Source organism: Chiloscyllium punctatum, chromosome 48, assembly GCF_047496795.1.
Source record: "Chiloscyllium punctatum isolate Juve2018m chromosome 48, sChiPun1.3, whole genome shotgun sequence".
Classification (NCBI taxonomy): domain Eukaryota; kingdom Metazoa; phylum Chordata; class Chondrichthyes; order Orectolobiformes; family Hemiscylliidae; genus Chiloscyllium; species Chiloscyllium punctatum.
Genome location: NC_092786.1, coordinates 51,547,015 through 51,569,667, shown reverse-complemented (window position 1 = coordinate 51,569,667; position 22,653 = coordinate 51,547,015). Strand labels below are relative to the sequence as shown.

At 42.3% G+C, this 22,653-nt stretch overlaps 1 protein-coding gene across 2 annotated transcripts in view; it reads left to right on the top strand.

The window, feature by feature from the left end:
* slco3a1a (solute carrier organic anion transporter family member 3A1a) overlaps positions 1–22,653 on the top strand; it is a 193,884-nt gene that overhangs the window by 155,344 nt on the left and 15,887 nt on the right. For both annotated transcript variants that reach the window (XM_072565209.1, XM_072565210.1), the window contains exons 6-7: positions 11,353–11,551; positions 12,756–12,894. In XM_072565209.1, the coding sequence (XP_072421310.1) occupies positions 11,353–11,551; positions 12,756–12,894 (338 nt within the window). The remainder of the gene's footprint in view (positions 1–11,352; positions 11,552–12,755; positions 12,895–22,653) is intronic.

Genomic DNA, 22,653 nt, shown 5'->3' with positions numbered 1-22,653 from the left:
CTAACAAGTATTTATTTAACTTCTGTGTTATTTCTCAATTTCCTTTATAAACTCTGCCTGTCATGGACACATGCCTTTGTTATTTATTTTTACGCACCTATGCAAGCTTTTACAACCCATTCTTGTGATTCTTCCTATTTTTATATTCATGGATTTTTTTTCATCAAATTGTTTTTTGATTTCCTTACTGGATTCTAAACTTCTCAAAATCATCAGGCTTACAACGATTTTTGGCAACTTCATAAGCCCTTTCCATGTTATCCATGGCTCTTTTGCTTTTCCTGTTGGTCATTTTTGCCTTATAGAAATGTATGTTTTTTTTAAATAAAAAGCATTAGTGGAGATCCAAGATGGCGGCGACCCAGTAGGTCTGAGTCTGCAGAGCTCTGCCCAAGACTCAGGCAAATTGGGGTACTCACCTTCACCTCACCTGCTAAATTGCTTAAAATAGTTTTACCCAGCACCCTTGGCCATTCTGCATCAATCTTCAGCAGTTAGATGCTTTTTAAAATGACCAAAGGCAAAGGGTCTCAGTTCGCAGCAGACAGAAGCCCCCCCCTTCACACAGCAACGGAGATGTCCGTGGCCGCCCAAGGGGACTTACCTGCAGAGGCGAGCCTGCTCTCAGAGTTCATTAAACTCCGAGAGAAGATTGATGCGTCCATCGAGGAGACCTGGTCCAGGTGGGAGACGATCTCGGTCATGCTGCAGAAGCGGAGCAACCGTCTGCGGCCTCAGAGACCGCTGCTGAGTCATCTATGGTCAGGTCCGGGCTCAGGAGTGTTGAGTCTGGACCCTGGAGGAACATATCGATGACCTCAAAAATAAAGCTAGTCGGAAAAATATTTGGTTGCTGGGCCTTCCCGAATGGGAGGAGGAAGGCCAGCTTGTTGATTTCCTGGAGCTGCTGAAATTGGAGTCAGTGCTGGGCTGGCTGCGGGTTAAGTGGGCCCACCAGGTTGCCGTGCGCAGGCCCGGATCAGACCAGCACCCTGCCCGGTCCTGGTTCAACTTCAACGCTACAGGGAAAAACAAATGCTGCTAGAGGCCTTCAGAGTCTTGGGGAAGGATCCCCATGCTATGATATAACAGGGCTCCAAGATAATGTTGTTTCAGGACTTCTCTCCAGTTGTGGTCCACAAGTGGAAGGCACTTGAGGCGAAACAGATCTGAGGGACTTAAATATTCAATATTCCACGTGATATCCGGCAACGCTGCGCACTTCAGTCATGGAGGATCTGTAAATAACTTTGGGTCACCAGAAAAAGTGTGTTCCTGGATGCTCTCAAATAGACTGCAGGACTTGAACTGTATGGATAGTGACTTTATTTTGCCCCCCACTTTTGTCTTTCTCTTCTCCTTTCTCCCTCTTTCCTTGGGGGGGGGGGCTCATTCCATATTCTTTCTTTAGACCCTTATCTATAGCTTGCACAGTTTATTTGATTATTGGGGGATGTTTCCAAGTGTTTTTTATTTGGTTGCTTAATACTTTCTGGGATTATAATTTTGTAATCTTTTATATTCTTATCTTGTGTTGGTTTGCTAAGAGTATCTAGGTCATAGTATGGTTGGGGAGGGGGGGGGGGGGTCACCCTCTATTAACTCCTGTTTTATAACATATTGGAATTTATTTACTCTACTTTGTAATGCGTGGGCCGAGGGCATGGTTCTAGCTGGGAGATGTTATGTCAGGAGTACTGGAAGATAGTAGTGCCTCCTGTGAACAAGGGGAAAGTCTCCTTTGAAATATGCCTTATGTTATTTGTACTTGGGAGTAGTTCTGAGCTGTTTTAAAGAGAATCATTTTTGATTTTTATTCATTGTCTTTTGGGTGGGGTTCTTCCTCCTGGGGGCTCTCGGGCTTGTCTGGGCAATCATGGCTAGCGATTTGTTTAGGTGGTGCACCTGGAATGTCAAGGGGAGCCACTCACCAATCAAAAGAAAAAAAAAGATATTATCAAGTCTTAATAAAGAAAGGGTTGATGTAGCCCTTCTCCAGGGGACACATCTACTTCATAAGGAACATTCGAAGCTGCAACAGGGTGGGTTTGGCCAGGTGCTCTTTTCATCTTTCAGCTCAAAAAGTAGGGGAGTAGCCATACTTATTTGAAAGAACCTTCCCTTCCAAATGCTAAGCCAGATAAAAGATGAGTCTGGACTGTATATATTAATTAAAGCCCTAATATATGGAGAGGATTCCATGTTTTTGAATCGTTATTGGCCCCCGGCACACTCTTAAATTTTTAATGGAAAAGTTCTCCAAGTTGATGGCTCTTGGGGTGCGCCATATAATTAAAATCTCCCGCGATAATTGCATCATTGACCCAGAGACCGACAGGATGCTCTGCAGGCATATCTTTATGGTCTAGGCAGTTGGCAGATCTGAATAGGGAGTTGGAGCTGGTAGATGTGTGGAGGTGTCTTCATCCTGAGGGTAGAGACTTACTTTGTATTCTAATCCACATAAGTGCCATACCAGAATCATTATGTTTTTGTCCCCTTGACCATTTTGAACTCGATATTGTCCTGTAAATAGGTAAGATAACTATTTCTGACCATGCTGCAGTATATATGGAGGTTAAGACTAGTGGTGATGAGAGAGGTTCCTGACATTGGCATATAGACCCTTTCCTATTGAACGATAGTAAGTTCATAAAATAATTTTACGCGGGAATTTAAAACCTTCTGGGTTATCAACTCAGGCACGGCCAGTAACCCTTCAGTGATGTTGGAGACTGCTAAGGCATATGCATGAGGCTTGGTTATCTCATATTCTGCAACCCGGAAAAGACAAAAGGGAGAGCAACAGCGTCTGCTCGAGGCTCACCTGAAGGCAACTGAACAGCGAATGTTGATAGGACTTCTATTACTAAACTACAGTGGATCACAGCCCTTACGGCAACTTTGAATACCGCACTTACTCAAACAGAGTATAAAGCCATTGTCTCCAACACAGTGACTGACTTCATTTCCTCCGGATGCCTCCCCCCACCCCACAGCTTCCAACCTCAGTCTCCCAACCCGGACAGCCCATTTCTACCTACTCCCCAAAATCCACAAGAAGGGCTGTCCCGGCAGGCCCATTGTATCAGCATGCTCCTGCCCCACTGAACTTATTTGCGCCTGCCTTGACTCCGTCCTTACTCCTCTGGTTCACTCCCTCCCCACCTTACACCTGGGATTCCTCTGATGCCCTGCGACACATTGACAGCTTTCAATTCGCAGGCCCTAACCAACACCTATTCATCATGGATGTGCAATCTCTTTACACCTCCATCCCACACCAAGCTCTTCGCTATTTCTCGAAAAGAAGCCCAAACAATCTCCATCCACCACCACTCTCCTCCGCCTGGCTGAACTTGTTCTCTCAACAACTTCTCCTTCAACTCATCCCATTTTCTCCAAATCAAAGATGTAGCAATGGGTACCCACATGGGTCCTAGCTATCCCTGCCTTTTCATGGGGTAGTGGAACATTTCTTGTTCCAGGCCTACCCGGGTCCCCTCCCACACTGCTTTATCGGTACATCGATGACTATTTTGGTGCGGCTTCATGCTCTCATCCTGACCTGGAAAAATTCATAAACGTCACTTCCAGTTTCCATCCCTCCATCACCTTCACCTGGTCCATCTCTGACACTTGCCTTCCTTTCCTTGACCTTTCTGTCTCCATTTCCGGCAATAGTCTATCCACTAATATCCATTACAAGCCCACTGACTCCCACAGCTATCTGGGCTACAGCTCTTCTCACCCTACGGCCTGTAAGGACTCTATCCCTTTCTCTCAGCTCCTTCGCCTCCACCGCATTTGTTCTGATGAGGCCACTTTCCAAAGTGGTGCTCTTAATATGTATTCCTTCTTCTCCAACCGTGGTTTCCCATCTACAGTTGTTGACAGGGCTCTCGACAGCGTGCGGTCCATCTCCTGCACCACGACCCTCCTCCCTCCCTTACCTCCTAGAACAAGGATAGGGTCCCTCTTGTTCTCACCTTTCAGCCCACCAGCCTTCACATGCAAAGAATAATCCTCCGCCATTTTCGCTAACTCCAACACGATGCCACCACTAAACACATCTTCCCTTCCCTCCCCCTATCTGCATTCCCCAGAGATCATTCCCTCCGGGACAACCTAGTCCACTCTCCCATCACACCCATCACCTCTCCCATCACACCCATCACCTCTCCCATCACACACGGCACCTTCCCATGCAATCACAGAAGGTGCAACACCTGCCCCTTTACCTCTTCCATGCTCACCATCCAAGGCCCCATTTATTTCAGATTAAGCAGCGTTTCACTTATACTTCTTTCAATTTGGTCTATTGCATTTGTTGCTCCCAATGTGGTCTCCTCTATGTCGGAGAGGCAAAACACCAACTGGGTGATCGCTTTGCTGAGCGCCTTCGGTCTGTACGTAATCAGGTCCTGGACCTTCCCGTGGCTTGCCACTTCAACACACAATCCTGTTCCCATACCCACATGTCTGTCCTTGGCCTGCTGTAATGTTCCAGTGAAGCTCAACACAAAACTCGAGGAACAGCATCTCATCTTCCAACTAGGCATGTTACAGCCTGCTGGTCTCAACATTGAAATTCAACAACTTCAGGTGATTATCCCATCTCGACCCTCTGTTTTCATTCTGCTCCATTTTATTTCATTTATTTTATTTTTTTTCCCCCACTGATCAGTACCTCTTATTTCTTGATTGTCTCTCTTTCTCTCGCTCCCCACTCTATCACCACCTTTTTCCTTTTCTCTTTCCCCTTTGCTTAACTCATCCCCCCCATCCCCCACATATTTTGTCACATAGCCCTGGCTTCACCTTTAGTCATTCACAGCTCCTAATCTCTCTATAATCTCTCTATGCACTGTCATTATCACCTCTTTATTGCTACCTTTGCTTCTGGAGCCATGACTCACTTTCTCTCAGCCTAGTATTTATACCTCCCTATTTCTCCCCTTTTTTTTAGCTTTGACAAAGGGTCAGTTAGACTCGAAACATCAGCTCTTTTCTCTCCTTGCAGATGCTGCCAGACCTGCTGAGATTTTCCAGCATTTTCTCTTTTGGGAACAAAGGGGGAGATGTTACTCACGAAGCAGAGACTATTTGAATACAGTGACAAGCCTGGCAGGTATCTAGTGTATCTTGCCAGAAAGAAAAAGTCACCCCAAGCCATTACGTCTATTAGAGAGCGTGCTGGTACCCTGATTTGTGATCGGAAAAAGATCAATACAGCCTATAGAAAGTTCTATTTCGAATTGTATAAGTTGCAGGACTGTGAGGATAGAACGAGGAAGAGGAGTCTCTTTTAAAAAAATCTGGCCCTCCTGGGCCTAACCTCAGAGCAGGTCTCATTCTTTAATGCACCCTGGCAACCCAGGAAGTACAGGAGGCGGTGAGGCAGAGTGACAAAGCGCCTGGACCAGATGGATTCCAGGCAGAGTTCTATGAAGAATTTATAGGGGAACTGGTCAGGCCACTTAAAAATATGTATAACTATTCATATAGTCAGGGCTGCCGCCCACCTTCGCTGAGAGAAGCAAATATTTCTCTCATTCTTAAGAAGGGAAAGGCCCCAGATGGCTCTTATCCTTGTTAAATGTGCATTTTAAAATTCTCTCAAAAATGCTGGCATTAAGACTAGAAAGGATTTTACCATTCATTATAAAAGAGGTCCAGACGGGGTTTTGTAAAGAGTCACAGGTCAACTAACAACATTAGAAGGGTCTTAAATATGGTACAAACCTGCCAGCAGGGAGCGATACCGGGATTAGTTGTCTCCCTAGATGCAGAGAAGGCATTCGATTGGGTAAAAAGGCCATATTTCTTTTATACATTGGAACGGTTTGGTGTTGGAGAGGTCGTTACTAAACGGGTTACAGTATTATGTAATGATCCCAAAGCAGCGGTGATTACTAATGGTTTAAGTTCGGATAGCTTTAGCATTGGCAGAGGCTGTCATCAGGGATGCCCTCTCTCACTTATTATTTATGCTAGTGATTGAGCCACTGACGGAAGCTATATGAGCTGACTCTAATACAAACTGCTCCGGAGGTTGGATCGGACAAGCACAAAATTACTCTATGCAAGTGATGTCCTCCTTTTCTTAAAGTGATCCATTGACATCTGTGCCCTGCTTAGTTCAAGTGGTTAACTTATTTGGTATGTTCTCAGGTTACAAAATCAATCTTATGAAATTGGAGGCCATGCCGCTGGGAGGTCTTGCCAGTATGTCCAATTTACCGGATGGATCCTGTTTCCCCATTTGGTGGTCACTAGAGGTTTTCTTTACTTAGATATTTTTATTACTCTGGCATTTGGTCAGCCAATTATACACACTTAGAGAAAATAAAACAGGGCCCTCAAAGCTGGGAAGACCTCCCAATGTCCTGGCTAGGTAGGATAGCTTTAGTGAAGATGAATATTCTACCTCTCCTTTTATCTGTGACAATGTAGTTCAAAAAGGGCTGCCATGTTCTATAAAATAATTCCCTTTTTTTGGTGCACCATATTCGTAAGGAAGTCTAGGGGGATATATTCCATGACTATCCTATGCTAATTGGCTACCCAATTCACTAAAATGTTTTTCCTCGCAGAAAAGGAAAGGATACATCCAAAGAGGGGAAATTTGGGGAGCCCAAAAGTAAAGACACTGGGTCCAGCCCAATCTCCAGTACCAAAATCCCTGACTTGTCCTTACCACCCTTAAAATGTTTTTTTTAATAGATATTTTTATTGAAAAAGAAGATTTTTGTAATTTTTTGACAAAATTACAAAAATAGTACAAACTAGTGTATTCCATTTTACAATATAGAATTTTTAAAAACTAACTAATCTATTCTACAAACAACCAAAACATAAAATAGGATATTATACATTACTAACAATAAACAAAAGGAGAAAAGAAATCTTATAAGTAAACAAATAAGTAAATAAATAACTAAATACATATTCAAAGTAAATTTATATCAAGTCATAACAAAACCCGTATTTATACGGGAGTGCTCCTCCCAGGATCCACCAAACCAGCCAGAACCATTACCACGGCTAAACATAAGCCCTGAACAATATGGCCGAAATATCTGTGACAATGTAGTTCAAAAAGGGCTGCCATGTTCTATAAAATAATTCCGTTTTTTTTGGTGCACCATATTCGTAAGGAAGTCTAGAGGGATATATTCCATGATTATCCTATGCCAAGTGGATACCCAATTCACTAAAATCCTTTTCCTCACAGAAAAGGAAAGGATAGTGAATAACTTCCTCCCGTATACATCCAAAGAGGGGAAATTTGGGGAACCCAAAAGTAAAGACACTGGGTCCAGCCCAATCTCCGGTACCCAAAATCTTTGTCAAGGCATTCGCTACTCTGTCCCAGTACCTGCGGATCTTATGGCACATCCACAGAATATGCGGGAGAGTACCAACTTCTATTTTGCGTTGAAGATGCACCTGCCTTGAACTTTGCAAGTGCCATGTGAGCCCTGTGAAGTGTCTTCAGTTGAGTAGCCTGAATTCTATTACAGATAGAGATCTTCCTGGCATTTTCCCAGACATCTTCCTACATTTCTAAGGAGATTTCCATCCCCAATTCTTGTCTCTAGTTTTCATATAACCACTCCATGTCCTTCGATATCTCCTTACATAGTAAGTGGTAGAGAGTACTGACTGAGATCGGACCCATTGGCCGAAGAACACTCCTTTCCCTAACCAATTTATAAGGATTAATTATCAGTGTGGTCTTCTTTTGTATGAAGTCTTGTATATGAAAATACTGAAAAAGGTCCTTGCTCGGCAGTCCAAACTTTTGACGCAGCTGTTTGAAGGACGTCACAACCTCCCCAACGAACAGATCTCCCAAACAGAAGATACCTCTGGACTCCCAGGTTTTGAATACAGCATCAGTCAGCCCTGGCTGAAATCTCAATGTTCCCACTATAGGGGTATAAGGGGAGGTTTTTTGTAGGTTACCCTCACCCTGTCCCATTATTCTCCAGTCTTTGTATTTAATACAATAGGGTTTTTACATTAATCCGTAATAACTCGCATCTTGTCCATAAACAGTAGATTTGATGAGGGGACATTTTGCTTGGGAGGCCTCAACATCTAACCAGATTGGGTCTCATGACCCACAATCAATCAGCTCCATAGATTGGTACCTCCTGGGAGCTCAACTGGTACCTCCTGAAATCCAGAAAGTCCAGCCCACCCCTTGCTTGTGGAAGCTGCAGCCTTTCTAATTTTAATAAGGGGCTGTCTATGATTCCAAATAAGGGAGCTGAGCCAACTGTAAAGCTTACTCAAGGCCTGTCTCAGCAGCAGCATCAAGGGAAGCATTCTCATTTTGAATATGTATTTCGTTATTTATTTACTTATAAGATTTCTTTTCTCCTTTTGTTTATTGTTAGTAATGTATGATATCCTATTTTATGTTTTGGTTGTTTGTAGAATAGATTAGTTAGTTTTTAAAAATTATATATTGTATTATATTGTAAAATGGAATACACTAGTTTGTACTATTTTTGTAATTTTGTAAAAAATTACAAAAATCTTCTTTTTCAATAAAAATATCTATTAAAAAAAACATTTTAAGAAGGGTGGTAAGGACAAGTCAGGGAACTATAGACCAGTGAGCCTGACCAGGTGGGCCAGTTGTTGGAGGGAATCCTGAGGGACAGGATGTACATGTATTTGGAAAGGCAAGGACTGATTACGGATAGTCAACATGGCTTTGTGCGTGGGAAATCATGTCTCACAAACTTGATTGAGTTTTTTGAAGTAGTAACAGAGGATTGATGAGGGCAGAATGGTAGATGTGATCTATATGTACTTCAGTAAAGTGTTCAAGAAGGTTCCCCATGGGAGACTGATTAGCAAGGTTAAATCTCACGGAATACAGGGAGAACTACATATTTGGATACAGAACTGGCTCAAAAGGTAGAAGACAAAGGATGGTGGTGGAGGGTTGTTTTTCAGATTGGAGGCCTGTGACCAGTGGAGTGCCACAAGGATCGGTGCTGGGCCCTCTACTTTTTGTCATTTCTATAAATGATTTGAATGCGAGCATAAGAGGCACAGTTAGTACGTTTGCAGATGACACCAAAATTGGAGGTGTAGTGGACAGCGGAGAGGGTTTACCTCAGATTACAACAGTATCTGGACCAGATAGGCCAATAGGCTGTGAAGTGGCAGATGGAGTTTAATTCAGATAAATGCGAGGTGCTGTATTTTGGGAAAACAAATCTTAGCAGGACCTATACACTTAATGGTAAGGTCCTAGGGAGTGTTACTGAACAAAGAGACCTTGGGGTGCGGGTTGATAGCTCCCTGAAAGTGGAGTTGCAGGTAGATAGGATAATGAAGGCGGCGTTTGGTATGCTTTCTTTTATTGGTCAGAGTATTGAGTACAGGAGTTGGGAGGTCATGTTGCGGCTGTACAGGACATTGGTTAGGCCACTGTTGGAATATTGCATGCAATTCTGGTCTCCTTCCCATCAGAAAGATGTTGTGAAACTTGAAAGGGTTCAGAAAAGAATTACAAGGATGTTGCCAGGATTGGAGGATTTGAGCTATAGGGAGAGGCTGAACAGGCTGGGGCTGTATTCCCTGGAGCATCAGAGGCTGAGGGGTGACCTTATAGAGGTTTACAAAATTATGATGGGCATGGATAGGATAAATAGATAATCTTTTCCCTGGGGTGGGGGAGTCCAGAACTAGAGGGCATAGGTTCAGGGTGAGAGGGGAAAGATATAAAAGGGACCTAAGGGGCAACTTTTCACACAGATGGTGGTACGAGTATGGAAGGAGTTGCCAGAGGAAGTGGCGGAGGCTGGTACAATTGCAACATTTAAAGAGGCATTTGAATGGGTATATGACTAGGAAGGGTTTGGAGGGATATGGGCTAGGTGCTGGTAGGTGGGACTAGATTGGGTTGGGATATCTGTTCGGCATGGACGGGTTGGACCGAAGGGTCTGTTTCCATGCTGTACATCTCTATGGCTCTATTAGTTCTTTAAATACAGCTATTGTCCATCTGCTGTCAAACCTTTTCATGTATTTTCCAATTCACCAATGCCAACTTCCTTCCCATACTTTCATAACTGCCCTTGATTAGGTTTAAAACCATAGTTTTAAACTTAAATACATCTTTTTCAAACTTAATGGAAAATTTAGTCCTACTATGATACCTATTAGTTTTGGGGTTCTTTTTTGACAGCAATATTATCAATTATTCCTTGCTCACTGCATAATGCTAGATCTAAAATAACTTGTGTCACAATTGGTTTGTCAATGTTTTCCCGAGAAAACTGTTTTGAACACTGTGTCCAGTTCTATCTCACTGCTATATGAAGTATATTATTAAGCTGGAAAGGGTTCAGAAGAGATTTACCAGGATGTTGCTGGGAATGGAAGGTTTCAGTTATAAGGAGATACTGGGCTCTTTGCAGTGGAATGTAGAAGGTCAGAGGTGACCTTCGGAGGTTTATAAAATCATGACGGATATAGATAAGGTGTCTTTTCCCTAGGTTGGGGATTTCAAGACTGGGGGTATAATTTTAAGGGGAGAAGAGAAAGGTTTTAAAAAGACTCAAGGGGCAATTATTTTACGTAGAGAGTGGTTTGTGTGTGGAATGACCTTCCAGAAGATGTGATGGATGAGAGTACAGTTACAATATTTAAAAGACATTTTGATAAGTATGTGAATAAAAATGTTTGAAGGGATATGGGCCATGCACAGGCAGATGAGACTAGTTTAGTGTGGGATTATATTCGGTATGGATTGGTTGTACCGAAGGGTCTGTTTCCATGCTATATTCTACTCTACAACACTATCTAGAAATTCTTCCTTCACAGTATTAGTGCTGATTAGAGTTGCCCAGTCTGTACATAGATTGAAGCCAGTTATGTTTATGGCATTCGCTTTGCACCATGCACCTCAATTTCCTGATTTCAATCATGTCACATAATACCAGAAACATTGATTAGTGGGATAATCCAACTGAGTAGGTGGGTATTTAAGTATTCTAAGACAGTATTTGAAGGTGTCCTAATGTTTTCGGCAACATTTCTCTCTGAACCGATACCACAAAAACTTTATAATTGTGTTGCTTTTTGTTGGTACTGGTACAAAATGACTGCTGCATTTGCCTAAGAAAAGCTATACCTTCGACACCAGTATATTTGTGAAGTCCTCTGAATTACTTTAATATGATGTTGTTCTCTTTTGGTAACATCTTTGTGACTCCCTATGGGGTGTATCGCAATGTTAAAATGGCTGCATAAATGTAAGTTCTTGTGGGTTTATGTAGTAGGCAGGCGTGGCATTTTAATTTTATTTCTCCTGTCGCACAGGGATGACAGCCATTCCCTGTGCATGTCTGGGCATCTTCCTTGGAGGGCTTCTAGTGAAGAAACTCAGCTTGACACCTCTGGGTGCCATTAGGATGGCAATGTTAGTTAACCTCGTGTCCACTGCCTGCTATATTTCCTTTCTCTTCCTGGGATGTGATACAGGACCCATAGCTGGGGTTACCGTCCCTTATGGAAACACGTGAGTACAATGTCTTTAAATTATGGAAGTTCGTGTGATGGGCATTCGTGCATTGCTAGGGTCAATAATTCTGGGAGGATTAATGGCTTCTGGTCTCCAACCTTTGAGATTTAAGTCCAAAAAATGTGGATAAGATGGATCAGTAATGAAGTTCTGTGCCTTCTTATTAATACCCTCACCTGTTGGAAGGCCTGAAAGTCTCTTAGACTTGGAGAGAACTAACCATAAAGTATGGATTGTAACTCCCAAGAAGAAGGTACAAACTAAGTGCTTCCCATGGAAAGCAGGAAAAGAGAAGGACAGATAAGCAAAACACAAAAAGGTGAGACAGAGTGGAAGAACAAGCATGGGTAATTACACCATTATTCATCATAGTACAGTGAAAGTTTGCTGTGCCCATGTGGGACACAGTATGAGCTTCTAAATGATTCCCAACTGAACACAAGGAGTAATAGTATGGACATTGGTCGTATAATACCTATTATACATCTGTACTTTATTCTCTTTTGGTTCAGCAGAAGAAAGCGAATATGTTTGGTTAGAAATTTGTTAGTATCTTTCGAAGAAAAGGTTTCAGGAGTGAAGTTCAGAATTAATAAGCCAAACAGTTGACCCATGGTCCTCAAACACAAGCAGAGTGCACGCAAGGTGGCAAGGTGGCTCAGTAGTTGGCACTGCTGCCTCACAGTGCCAGGGACCCGGGTTCAATTCCAGCCTCGAGTAACAGCCTGTGTGGAGTTTGGACATTTTCCCTGTGTCTATGTGAGTTTCCTCCAGGTGTTTCGGTTTCCTCCCACAGTTCAAAGATGTCCAAGTTAAGTGAATTGGCTATGCTAAGCGTTCCATAGTGTCCAGGGATGTGTAGGTTAGGTGCATTAGTCATGGGAAAATATAGAGTAATAGGGTAGGGGGATGGCTCTGAGTGGGATACTCTTCTGAGGGTCGGTGTGGAGTTGTTGGGCTGGAGGGCCTGTTTCCACACTGTAGGGATTCTATGAAAACCAGGAGGAATGAAGAATTTTGGTGGGATGGGAAGGGGAGGATGTTAGGGAGACTTAGATTACAGAGGTTGAAGATTTATACATGAGGAAGAAAATGTTAATTTCAATGTGGGAGAGATAAAGGAGTCAATGTGAGTCAGCAAGGCTTGCTCTCTCTCGTCAGAGCTGTACTGCTTAAACTGAAAGAATTCCTTATGTTGCAGATCTGTCTCATACATGGATTTGGACCCTTATGCACCCTGTAATAGTGACTGTGACTGTAAGACGGCAGCTTATAATCCAGTTTGTGGATCTGATGGAGTTACCTACTTATCTTCATGTTTTGCTGGCTGCTCCAACATGGTGAGAGTTTAATTTGTAATATACAGTGCAGAAAGTACAAGTCTCTAAACTGTAGATTTTGGGGTCAATAGAAATTGAAAGTTAGTAGTTCAGGAGATCAAACTGCCTGTTTTATAATGCTTCTCATTGCTGAGGTAAAGACTAAATGGAATGAAGCCACCTTGAAAACTAATGTGTGATAGACAATGGAGAGGTACCAAGAACAGTATAGATAGTAACTTGCAAAACTCGAGGGCAATTCATATCCCACTTGAAACCTGGGAGCCTATCATCTGGAGTGAATTTAGTAACCTCCATGATTGTCAATGCACAAGGATCAAAGCCTCAATATTTCACTACTAATGTAGCTTAATCTGATTTATCATGTTAATTGAACTCCTCCAATATCCAGGTAGGTAAAAGTGGTTTGTGAATTACTAAACCCAAACTGGAGACCAACCATTATCTGAATATCCACGTCGAAAAAAAAATTGTCAAGATAACGTGCATCTTGAAACATGTCATGTACCACCCGTAACTGATGTGCTGCATGCAAAACATAAGATGCTATTTGTTTAATTGGCTTTTGCACTCAGATGGACATGCGATGCCATGGCCCTATTCCAAGAAGTCCAGTTGTTCTTCCCTCTATTTGTGCTCCATCCCCACCTATCATTTACTCCTTAACCCCTCCCTCCACCATTTCTGCTACAAATAAACTGACGTTTTCCTAGTTATCATCAGTTCTGAGGAAGGGTCACTCAACCTGAAACATTAACTCTGATTTCTCTCCATTGATGATGCCAGACCCCCTGAGCTTTCCCAGCAATTCCTGTTTTTGTTTCTGTTCCACAGTTCTTTCAGTTTTTCTTTCAGTGGGTGGCACGGTGGCACAGTGGTTAGCACTGCTGCCTCACAGCGCCAGAAACCTGGGTTCAATTCCCGCCTCAGGCGACCAACTGTGTGGAGTTTGCACGTCCTCCCCGTGTCTGCGTGGGTTTCCTCCAGGTGCTCCGTTTTCCTCCCACAGTCCAAAGATGTGCGGGTCAGGTGAATTGGCCATGCTAAATTGCCCGTAGTGTTAGGTAGGGGGTAAATGTAGGGGTATGGGTGGGTTGCGCTTCGGCGGTGTGGACTTGTTGGGCCGAAGGGCCTGTTTCCACACTGTAAGTAATCTAATCTAATTTATAACAGGAGAGTTTTCTTCTTGATTCAAGGTCTATTCCGAAGTCAACACCACATGAAAAAACAGTTATCTGGGTCATTATTTCTTGAGAGAGTTTGCTGTGGGCAATATAACTGCCACTTTTCCTAAATTAATCAACAAATGTACTTCAGAAATATTTTTGAAGCCCTTTGGGGTATCATGAAGTCATGCAAGGTGATGCAAGTCTTTTTAATTATTTAGCTCTAAGTATGTGAGGGGGAAAAGAAACAAAGGTTCTGCTAAAAAAATGTTGATAATCCCACTTCTGTGTAACAGGTGAATAATTTGTTCAAAATAGCCTGTTTTCCCTGCTTTTAAAATAATTGATTAACCCATTTAGATCAGTTTATTCAATGCATGCATTATTGTTTAGTTAGGAATTACTGTCAGTCTTGATCATGTCACAAATGGAAGCTTCTAAAACAATGTAGTGTATTTATTTATTTTTATGCACAGATGAGATTTTAATCATAACACATTGACATCTGGGGCTTTCCTGGCTGATATTCTCCCCCTCACCAGACCAATGTTCGTTTATGATTATAAGATTATGTTCAAACATAATCAGAAAATTAATGAGGCACTTTATATCAAATTGCAGCTGTATAAAGCCTTGGCATGAAGAAGTTATTTTCTTTGTCTCTATCATTAACTAAAATAGTTCATTTTCTTTTTGCACTACCCGCTTCAGTTAGTAGACACGCATTGTTGATAATACAGTGTATTAGTATTCTGTACCATGCAGGCTTACTGATTAGCCAAGGTCAATGAATTGCAAAAGGAAAATGTCAACTCCTGCTCCATAAGCTGAATGATCATCTCAAAGTTAAAATGAGAAGTGACTAAGCATCAAACTGCCTGTTGTGTTCCAGCTGTTATCAAATGAGAATCTTTTCATTCCCAGAAGTTTTGTAGTAACAATAACAACACTACTGCATTTATGTTGTGCCTTAGGCAGCTGCAAGCCACCATTCAGGCTAAAAAAAATTTGATGAAACAATCTAATCAAAATAGAAAGGAAGCCTCCACTCTTGCAGTTTTTGCGACTTCAGGATATCCTCAACATTTTACAGCCAAAGCACTTAGAACAGCAATAACACTTTAAAAAGTGGGGGGGGAAGAGAAGAAAATGGAGTGGTAAGTTAGCTCGGTGGTTTAGACTGCTGCATGACAGCACCAGGGACCTGGGCTCAATTTCAGCCTCAGGCAACTGCTTTGGAGTATGCACATTCTCCCTTTGTCTGCTTGGGTTTCTTCCCACAGTTCAAAGATGTGCAGGTTAGTTTGATTGGCCATATTAAGTGACCCATTATAAACTAGGTGGATTAGCCATAGGAAGTGCAGGGATAGGATAGCAGGTTGGGTCTGGGTTAGTGCAGACTAGATGGGCTGAATGGCCTGCTTCTACACTAATGGGATTCTATGTCAGCAATTTGCACAGAGGATGTCATGCTGAGAAAGCATTGCTGATTTAAAAAAGTTTTTTTTTTCCTTTTGTGGGATGTGGGTGTCACTGGTAAGGTTCATATCTGTTGCCATCCTTACTTTCCCTTGAATGGAGCAGCTTGCAAGGCAATATCGGATTTAGGGGAGATGATAACCATGTGGTTTTATCGCTGGGCTATGAATTCAGAGACCCAGGTAATATCCCAGGGATCAGAGTTCAAATCCTATCATTGAATTCGGTACAAAACAAGAATCTGATAAAAACCTTTGTCAATTATCTGGGTTCACATGGCCTTTCTGGAGAGGAATTTGCTTTTGTTAGCCTGACCTAGGTGTGATTGCAAACCCATCGCTGGGAAATAAGGAATACAGAATGAATGCGAGCCAGTGATATCTACATTCCACGAATGAATGAATGGCAAAAAAAAAATGTTGCTGTGGGTTGGCATAAAAGCAGGGGTGTCCTTCGGAGGCTTTATAAAGCTCTGGTCAAACCACGTTTAGAGTATGGAGCGTAATTTTGGGCCCCATATCTTAGGAAGGATGTACTGGCCATGGAGGGGTCTAGAGGAGGTTCACAAGAATGGTCCCAGGAATGAAAGGCTAGACATATGAAGATGGTTTGAGGACTCTAGGTCTATGCTCAATGGAGTTTAGAAGGATGAGGGGAGATCTAATTGAAACTTACAGAATATGGAACAGCCTGGACAGAGTGGTGGTTGCAAATGATGTTTCTATTGACAGGAGAGACTACGACCAGAGTACACAGCCTTAGAGTAAAGGGAAGACCTTTTAGGATGGAGATAAGAAGAAACTTTTTCAGCCAAAGAGTGATGGATCTATGGAATTCATTGCCACAGAAGACAGTGGAGGCCAGGTCATTGAGTATATTTAAGGCAGAGTTAGATAAGTTCCTGATTGTCAAAAAGATCAAGAGTTACAGGAAGAAAGCAAGAGAATGGGGTTGAGAAACTTATCAGCTATGATTGAATGGTGGAGCAAACTCAATGGGCAGAATGGCCTATTTCTGCTCCTATGTCATATGGTTTTATGGAATTGCATCTAAAATTGGGTAAGAATCGTAGATTGCCTTTCCCAAATAACATTAATGAACCAGATGGCTTTTTACAAGTCACTGGTGGTCACCATTACAGATACTCGCCTTCATATTTTATTAACTGAATTCAAATTCCACCACCTGCGATGGTGGGATTTGAACACACATGCCCAGAGTATTAGGCAGATCTCTGAATAAGCAAGCCAATGTCATAACCACTGCACCTTCAATAAACTTCTGAATTAAATGAACACTTAACTTTGGTTTGTTTGTATTTATTGAGATGAAGGATATTGATGTGATGAATGAGGGAAATCTAGTGTCGCATCAAGCCCTGGTCAGGAACCACATAGTGCAAGCAAGATGACATTCCCCCTGTGTCACTCCCAACAAGAAAATTCCTTCTGTTGTTCCAACCTCAGAACAGCCCTATGCTTACAATAGTCTTCCATTTCTCACAATAACCTGCCAGAGATTCTACACAGTCTTTATCATTATATTTGCATTTGTAAAGCACCTTGTCAAGGCAAAGTATCTCGCAAGATTTCCTCCAAATGAATAAAAGATGGCCAACCTTCTGCCAAATTAGGAATATTCAGCCCCTTGGCTCTCTGATGCCGTTCAGTTAGGTCATGGCTGATCTGTAACTCTGCTTTATCTACATTCCTGGTTTCCATAACTGATGGCGCTTGTCTAACAAAGATCTATTGATCTTGGATTGACATTTTTCAGTTGACCCTGCCACCTCATCATCTTTTTGCGCAAAAGAGTTTTGGATCTCCACTGCCCCTTGTGTAAGGGGATCTCAAGAGGTTTTGAGTGTAAAAGCAGTGATGTGCTACTGAGACTTTATAAAGCTCTGGTTAGGTCCCATTTAGAATACTGTGTCCAGTTTTGGGCCCCACACCTCAGGAAGGACATACTAGCACTGGAGCATGTCAAGGGGAGATTCACATGAGTGATCCCTGGAATAGTAGACCTAATATGCAATGAATGGCTGAGGATGGGGATTGTATTCATTAGAGTTTAGAAGGTTGAGGGGAGATCTAATAAAAACTTACAAGATAATGCATGGCTTAGAAAGGGTGGATGCTGGGAAGTTGTTTGTTAGGCAGGGAGACTAGGACCTGTGGGCACAGCCTTAGGATTAGAGGGGTCAGTTTAAAACAGAAATGAGGAGACATTTCTTCAGCCAGAGTGTAGTGGGCCTGTGGAATTCATTGCCAAAGAGCACAGTGGAGGCTGGGACGTTAAATGTCTTCAAGGCAGACATTGATAAATTCTTGAACTTGCAAGGAATTAAGGGCTATGAGGAGAGTGTGGGTAAGTGGAGTTGAAATACCTATTAGCCATGATTGAATGGCAGAGTGGACTGGATGGGCCAAATGGCCTTACTTCCACTCCTATGTCTTATGGAAATGTTTCCAGACATCACCAAGAAATGGTCCAGCTGTAACGTTAACATCATGGCTTCTCTTCTTGGTCCTTCATCCTTTAATCATCTAATATATTTCAAAGAACAAAACAAAATAGGAACAGACCCTTTAGCCCTCCAAGCGTGAGCAGACACATTTTGCCCTACGATACTAAAACTGTCTTCACTTGCAGGATCCACACCCGTCTGTCCCCTTCCTATCAGGTATTCGTCCAGGTGCTCCTCGAGTGCTTCTCTTCTATCTGCTTCCACCATCTCCAATGGCAACCCATTCCAAGCACACGCCACCTTGTGAAAAACTTGCCTTGTGCATCTCTTTTAAACTTCCCCTTCCCCCCATTTCCCCCACATATTGAACATGTGTCCCCTAGTAATTGACCCTGCCCCACGGGAAAAAAAACTTCACTTTCCACTCTATCCATGCCATTCAAACCTTATAAACATCTATCAGATTGTCTCTCAATCTCCTGCATTCCAGTGAAAACAAACTCAGTCTATCCAACCTTTCTTCATAGCTAAAATTCCCATACCAGGCAACATTCTAGTAAGCCTTTTCTGTATCCTCCCCAAAGTATACACATTCTTCTAGTAGTGTGGTGACTAGAAGTACATGGAATATTCCAAGTGTGGCCAAACTAAAGTTCTATAAAGCTGCAGCATATTCTTATACTCAATGATCTTTCCATTGAAGGCAAGAATGCCATTGGCCTTTTAACTATCTGATCTACCTGCGCTGCCATCTTCAGTGATCTGTGGACCTGCATATCCAGATCCCTCTGCATATCAATACCCCTAAAGGTTCTGCCATTCACTGTATAGTATCCACTTGTAGTTGACTTTGCAAAATACAACTACACATTTGTGCCTCCAAGTGATCTATATCCTGCTGTATCCTCTGAGTCCTCCTCACTATCTGCAACTCCACCAATCTTTGTATTGTCTGCAAACTTACTAATTAGACCAGCTATATTTTCTTCCACATCATTTATGTAGACTATGAACAGCAGAGGACCCAGCACTGATCCCTGTGGAACACCACTATTCACAACCCTCCATTCTGAAAAGCATCGCTCCACTGCTATCCTCTGCCTCCTATGACAGAGCCAGTTCTGTATCCATCTTATCAGCTCACCCTGATACCAAGTGACTTCACCTTTTTTACCAGTCAGCCATGAGGGACCTTGTCAAAGGTTTTACTGAAGTCCATGTAGACAACCTAAACTACTTTTCCCTTAATCATTTTTATCACCTCAGAAACTCGATCATTTTAGTGAGACACAATCTGTCCGACATAAAACCATGCTGTCTATCGCTAATAAGTCAACTTGCTTCTAAAGGTGTATAGATCTTATTCCAGAGAATCTTGTCCAATACTTTCCCTACCACCGATGTGAGTCTCACAGGCCTGTAATTTCCAGGATTATTCCTGTTACTCTTTTTAAAGTTAAAAATCTCACAACACCAGTCCAATAGGTTTAAATTGGAAGCACTCGCTTTCGGAGCGACGCTCCTTCATCAGGTGAATGTTGAGGGCTCGATCGTAACAGAATTTATAGCAAAAATTTGCAGTGTGATGTAACTGAAATTATACATTGAAAAATTGATTGTCTGTTAAGCCTTTCTTCTGTTAGAATACAGTGATAGTTTCACTTCTTTCATGTGTAAATCACAAAACCCTTTTTTTAAAAAAAAAAGTTGCATTCTCGGGTCAGCTGTTAAAAATGGTGATAGCTAGACAATATGTTGAAGGTGTTAGCCCCCTGTGTTCTCTGTCTATGACCTGATGTTTAGATTGATTCTAATTTAAAAAGTGAGATAACAGAGTTTTACATAAATTCATGCAGTTTTTGAGCTCAGAGTTCTACATGAATGTATGCAGTCTTTGAGCAAAATGCAATGTAACTCTGCAAGTACAAATTCACCCCACAAAATATATGTGTGCATGTGGGTCTTTGTCTGTCTGTGTGTGTGTCTGTCTGGGGTGGGAGTTGAGAGAGTGAGAAAGTGTGGGGGTGTGTGTGTGAGAAAGTGTGGGGGTGTGTGTGTGAGAAAGTGTGGGGGTGTGTGTGTGTAAGTGTGGGGGTGTGTGTGTGTAAGTGTGGGGGTGTGTGTGTGTAAGTGTGGGGGGGTGTGTGGGTGTGTGGGTGTGAGAGAGTGCGCACACAGAGTGTCTTAAGTCTGTGAGGGGGTGCATTTGAGAGTGTGGGAGTGTGTGTGTGTGGGTGTCTGTGTGCGCGTCTGTGTGTACACGGACACAGGTACACACAGACACCCACACACACCCTTATAGACACACCCACTCCCACACTCACACATGCACCTCCTCACAGACTTAAGACACTCTGCACTCACTATACACACACACATACACACACTTTCTCACACTTGCAACCCCACCCCAGACAGACAAAGACCCACATGCACACATATATTTTGTGTGGTGAATTTTTTTGTACTTGCAGAGTTACATTGCACTTTGCTCAAAAACTGCATGCATTTATGTAAAACTCGGTTATCTCACTTTTTAGATTAGAATCATTCTAAACATCAGGTCATAGACAGAGAACACAGGGGGCTAACACCTTCAACATATTGTCTAGCTATCACCATTTTTAACACCTGACCCGAGAATGCAACTTTTTTTTTTAAAAAAAGGGTTTTGTGATTTACACATGAAAGAAGTGAAATGATCACTGTATTCTAACAGATGAAAGGCTTAACAAAATCAATTTTTCAATGTATAATTTCAGTTACATCACACTGCAAATATTTGCTATAAATTCTGTGTTACGATCGAGCCCTCAACATTCACCTGATGAAGGAGCGTCGCGCCGAAAGCTAGTGTGCTTCCAATTAAACCTGGTGGACTATAACCTGATGTTGTGTGATTTTTAACTTTGTACACCCCAGTCCAACTCCGGCATCTCCAAATCATGACTCTTTTTAAACAATGGGATAACATTGGCTATTCTCCAGCGCTTTGGGACCTCACCTGTGACCAAAGAGAATACAAAGATGTCTGTCAATGCTTCAACATTTTGTTCTCTTGCCTCCCTCAGTATTCGAGGATAGATCCTGGGGACTTATCTACCTTGATACTTTTGAAGTCGCACAACACCCCTTCCTTTTGAGTAGCAACATGGCACTCCCTTCCTGGAGATCATTCTCCACCAATTCCTTCTGTTTGGTGAAAAGCAACACAAAGTATTCATTTAGGAACTCAGCGACCTCTTCTGGACCCAACAGATTTCCTCTGTCGTCGTTGAGTGGGACAACCTTTTCCCTCACTATCGTCTTGCTTTTTATATATGTCTACAAAGCCTTGGGATTCTCATTAATCCTGCTTGCTAACAACTTTTCATTACCCTTTTTAACCCTTCTAATTCCATGTTTAAGTTCTTTCCTACTTTCCTGATATACTTCAAAGGGCTTCATCAATTCCCATTCTCATGGACCTTATTAATGTTTTCTTTTTCTTTTTGACCAAGGTATTAACATCCCTGGTCATCCAAGGTTTGCCTAACTTTCCATTTCTATCCTTCATTCTCACAGGAACGTCACTCCTGAACACTTACAAACTGCCATTTGAAATACTGCCACATGTCTGGTATGGATTTACCTTCAAACAGCCTCCAATCAAAATTCTCCAGTTCCTGCCTAATGTTGCTGTAATTCACCTTCCCCCAGTTTAACACCTTCACTGGGGACTGCTGTTATCCCTATTCAAGAGTATCTCAAAACTCACGGTATTATGGTCACTACTCCCGAGGTGCTCCCCCACTGAAATTTCACTCACCTGGCCCGGCTCATTCCCCAAAACCAGGTCCAGTAGAACCCCTTCCCTTGCTGGACTGTTGACATACTGTTTCAAGAAGTCCTCCTGAATGGCCTTTACAAATTCTGCCCCATCCAAACCCCTAGTGCAAAGTGAGTCTTGGTCAATATAGGGGAAGGTAAAATCATCCATTCCAACTTGCCTGTTATACTACTTGCATTGAAACCCTTCATTTACTCCAACATTTAGTTTTCTGTATTCAATCCATCAAGAACCTGACAGACCAGGAACTGGATTAAGACTGGATATGAACCAAACTAAGATCAGCAGCCAGACTAAAACATAGCACTGGACTGAGACTGGGAGCCAGACTGAGATTGATAGCCAAAATTGAGAAGAGTTCAGTTTGAACCCAGATCCTCAAGGTAAAATGATAGGATCCAGCTTGCGAAGAAAATTATTCTTTGACCTGTTAGTCAATGATTTTGCTCAGATTTTGCTTTGGAGTATTTAATCGAAGTCCTACTCTATAATTATTTGAAGTAAAAAGGTATCATGAAGAGTGATGCTAGCTTATATAATTAATGACTACTCACTATTGAAGGCTATTATTTCCACGTCTCAGCCAGTGACAGCTTCATAATGGGTTACTTGTAAAAGGAGAACATGTAATGAGTTCAGCTGAATGGTTCTCCTTTGTCGAGTTGATCTTACTGTGTGTCTTTTGTTGGGTAAACCTATAGGAGGGTGCCATGATATGTAGAGAATCTGTGCCAGCTTGCTGCAGTGACGTTTACTCCTAATTCTTTATAAAAACGTTGGGAATGCTTTAAAATTAACGCATTCCCCTTCACAACTGT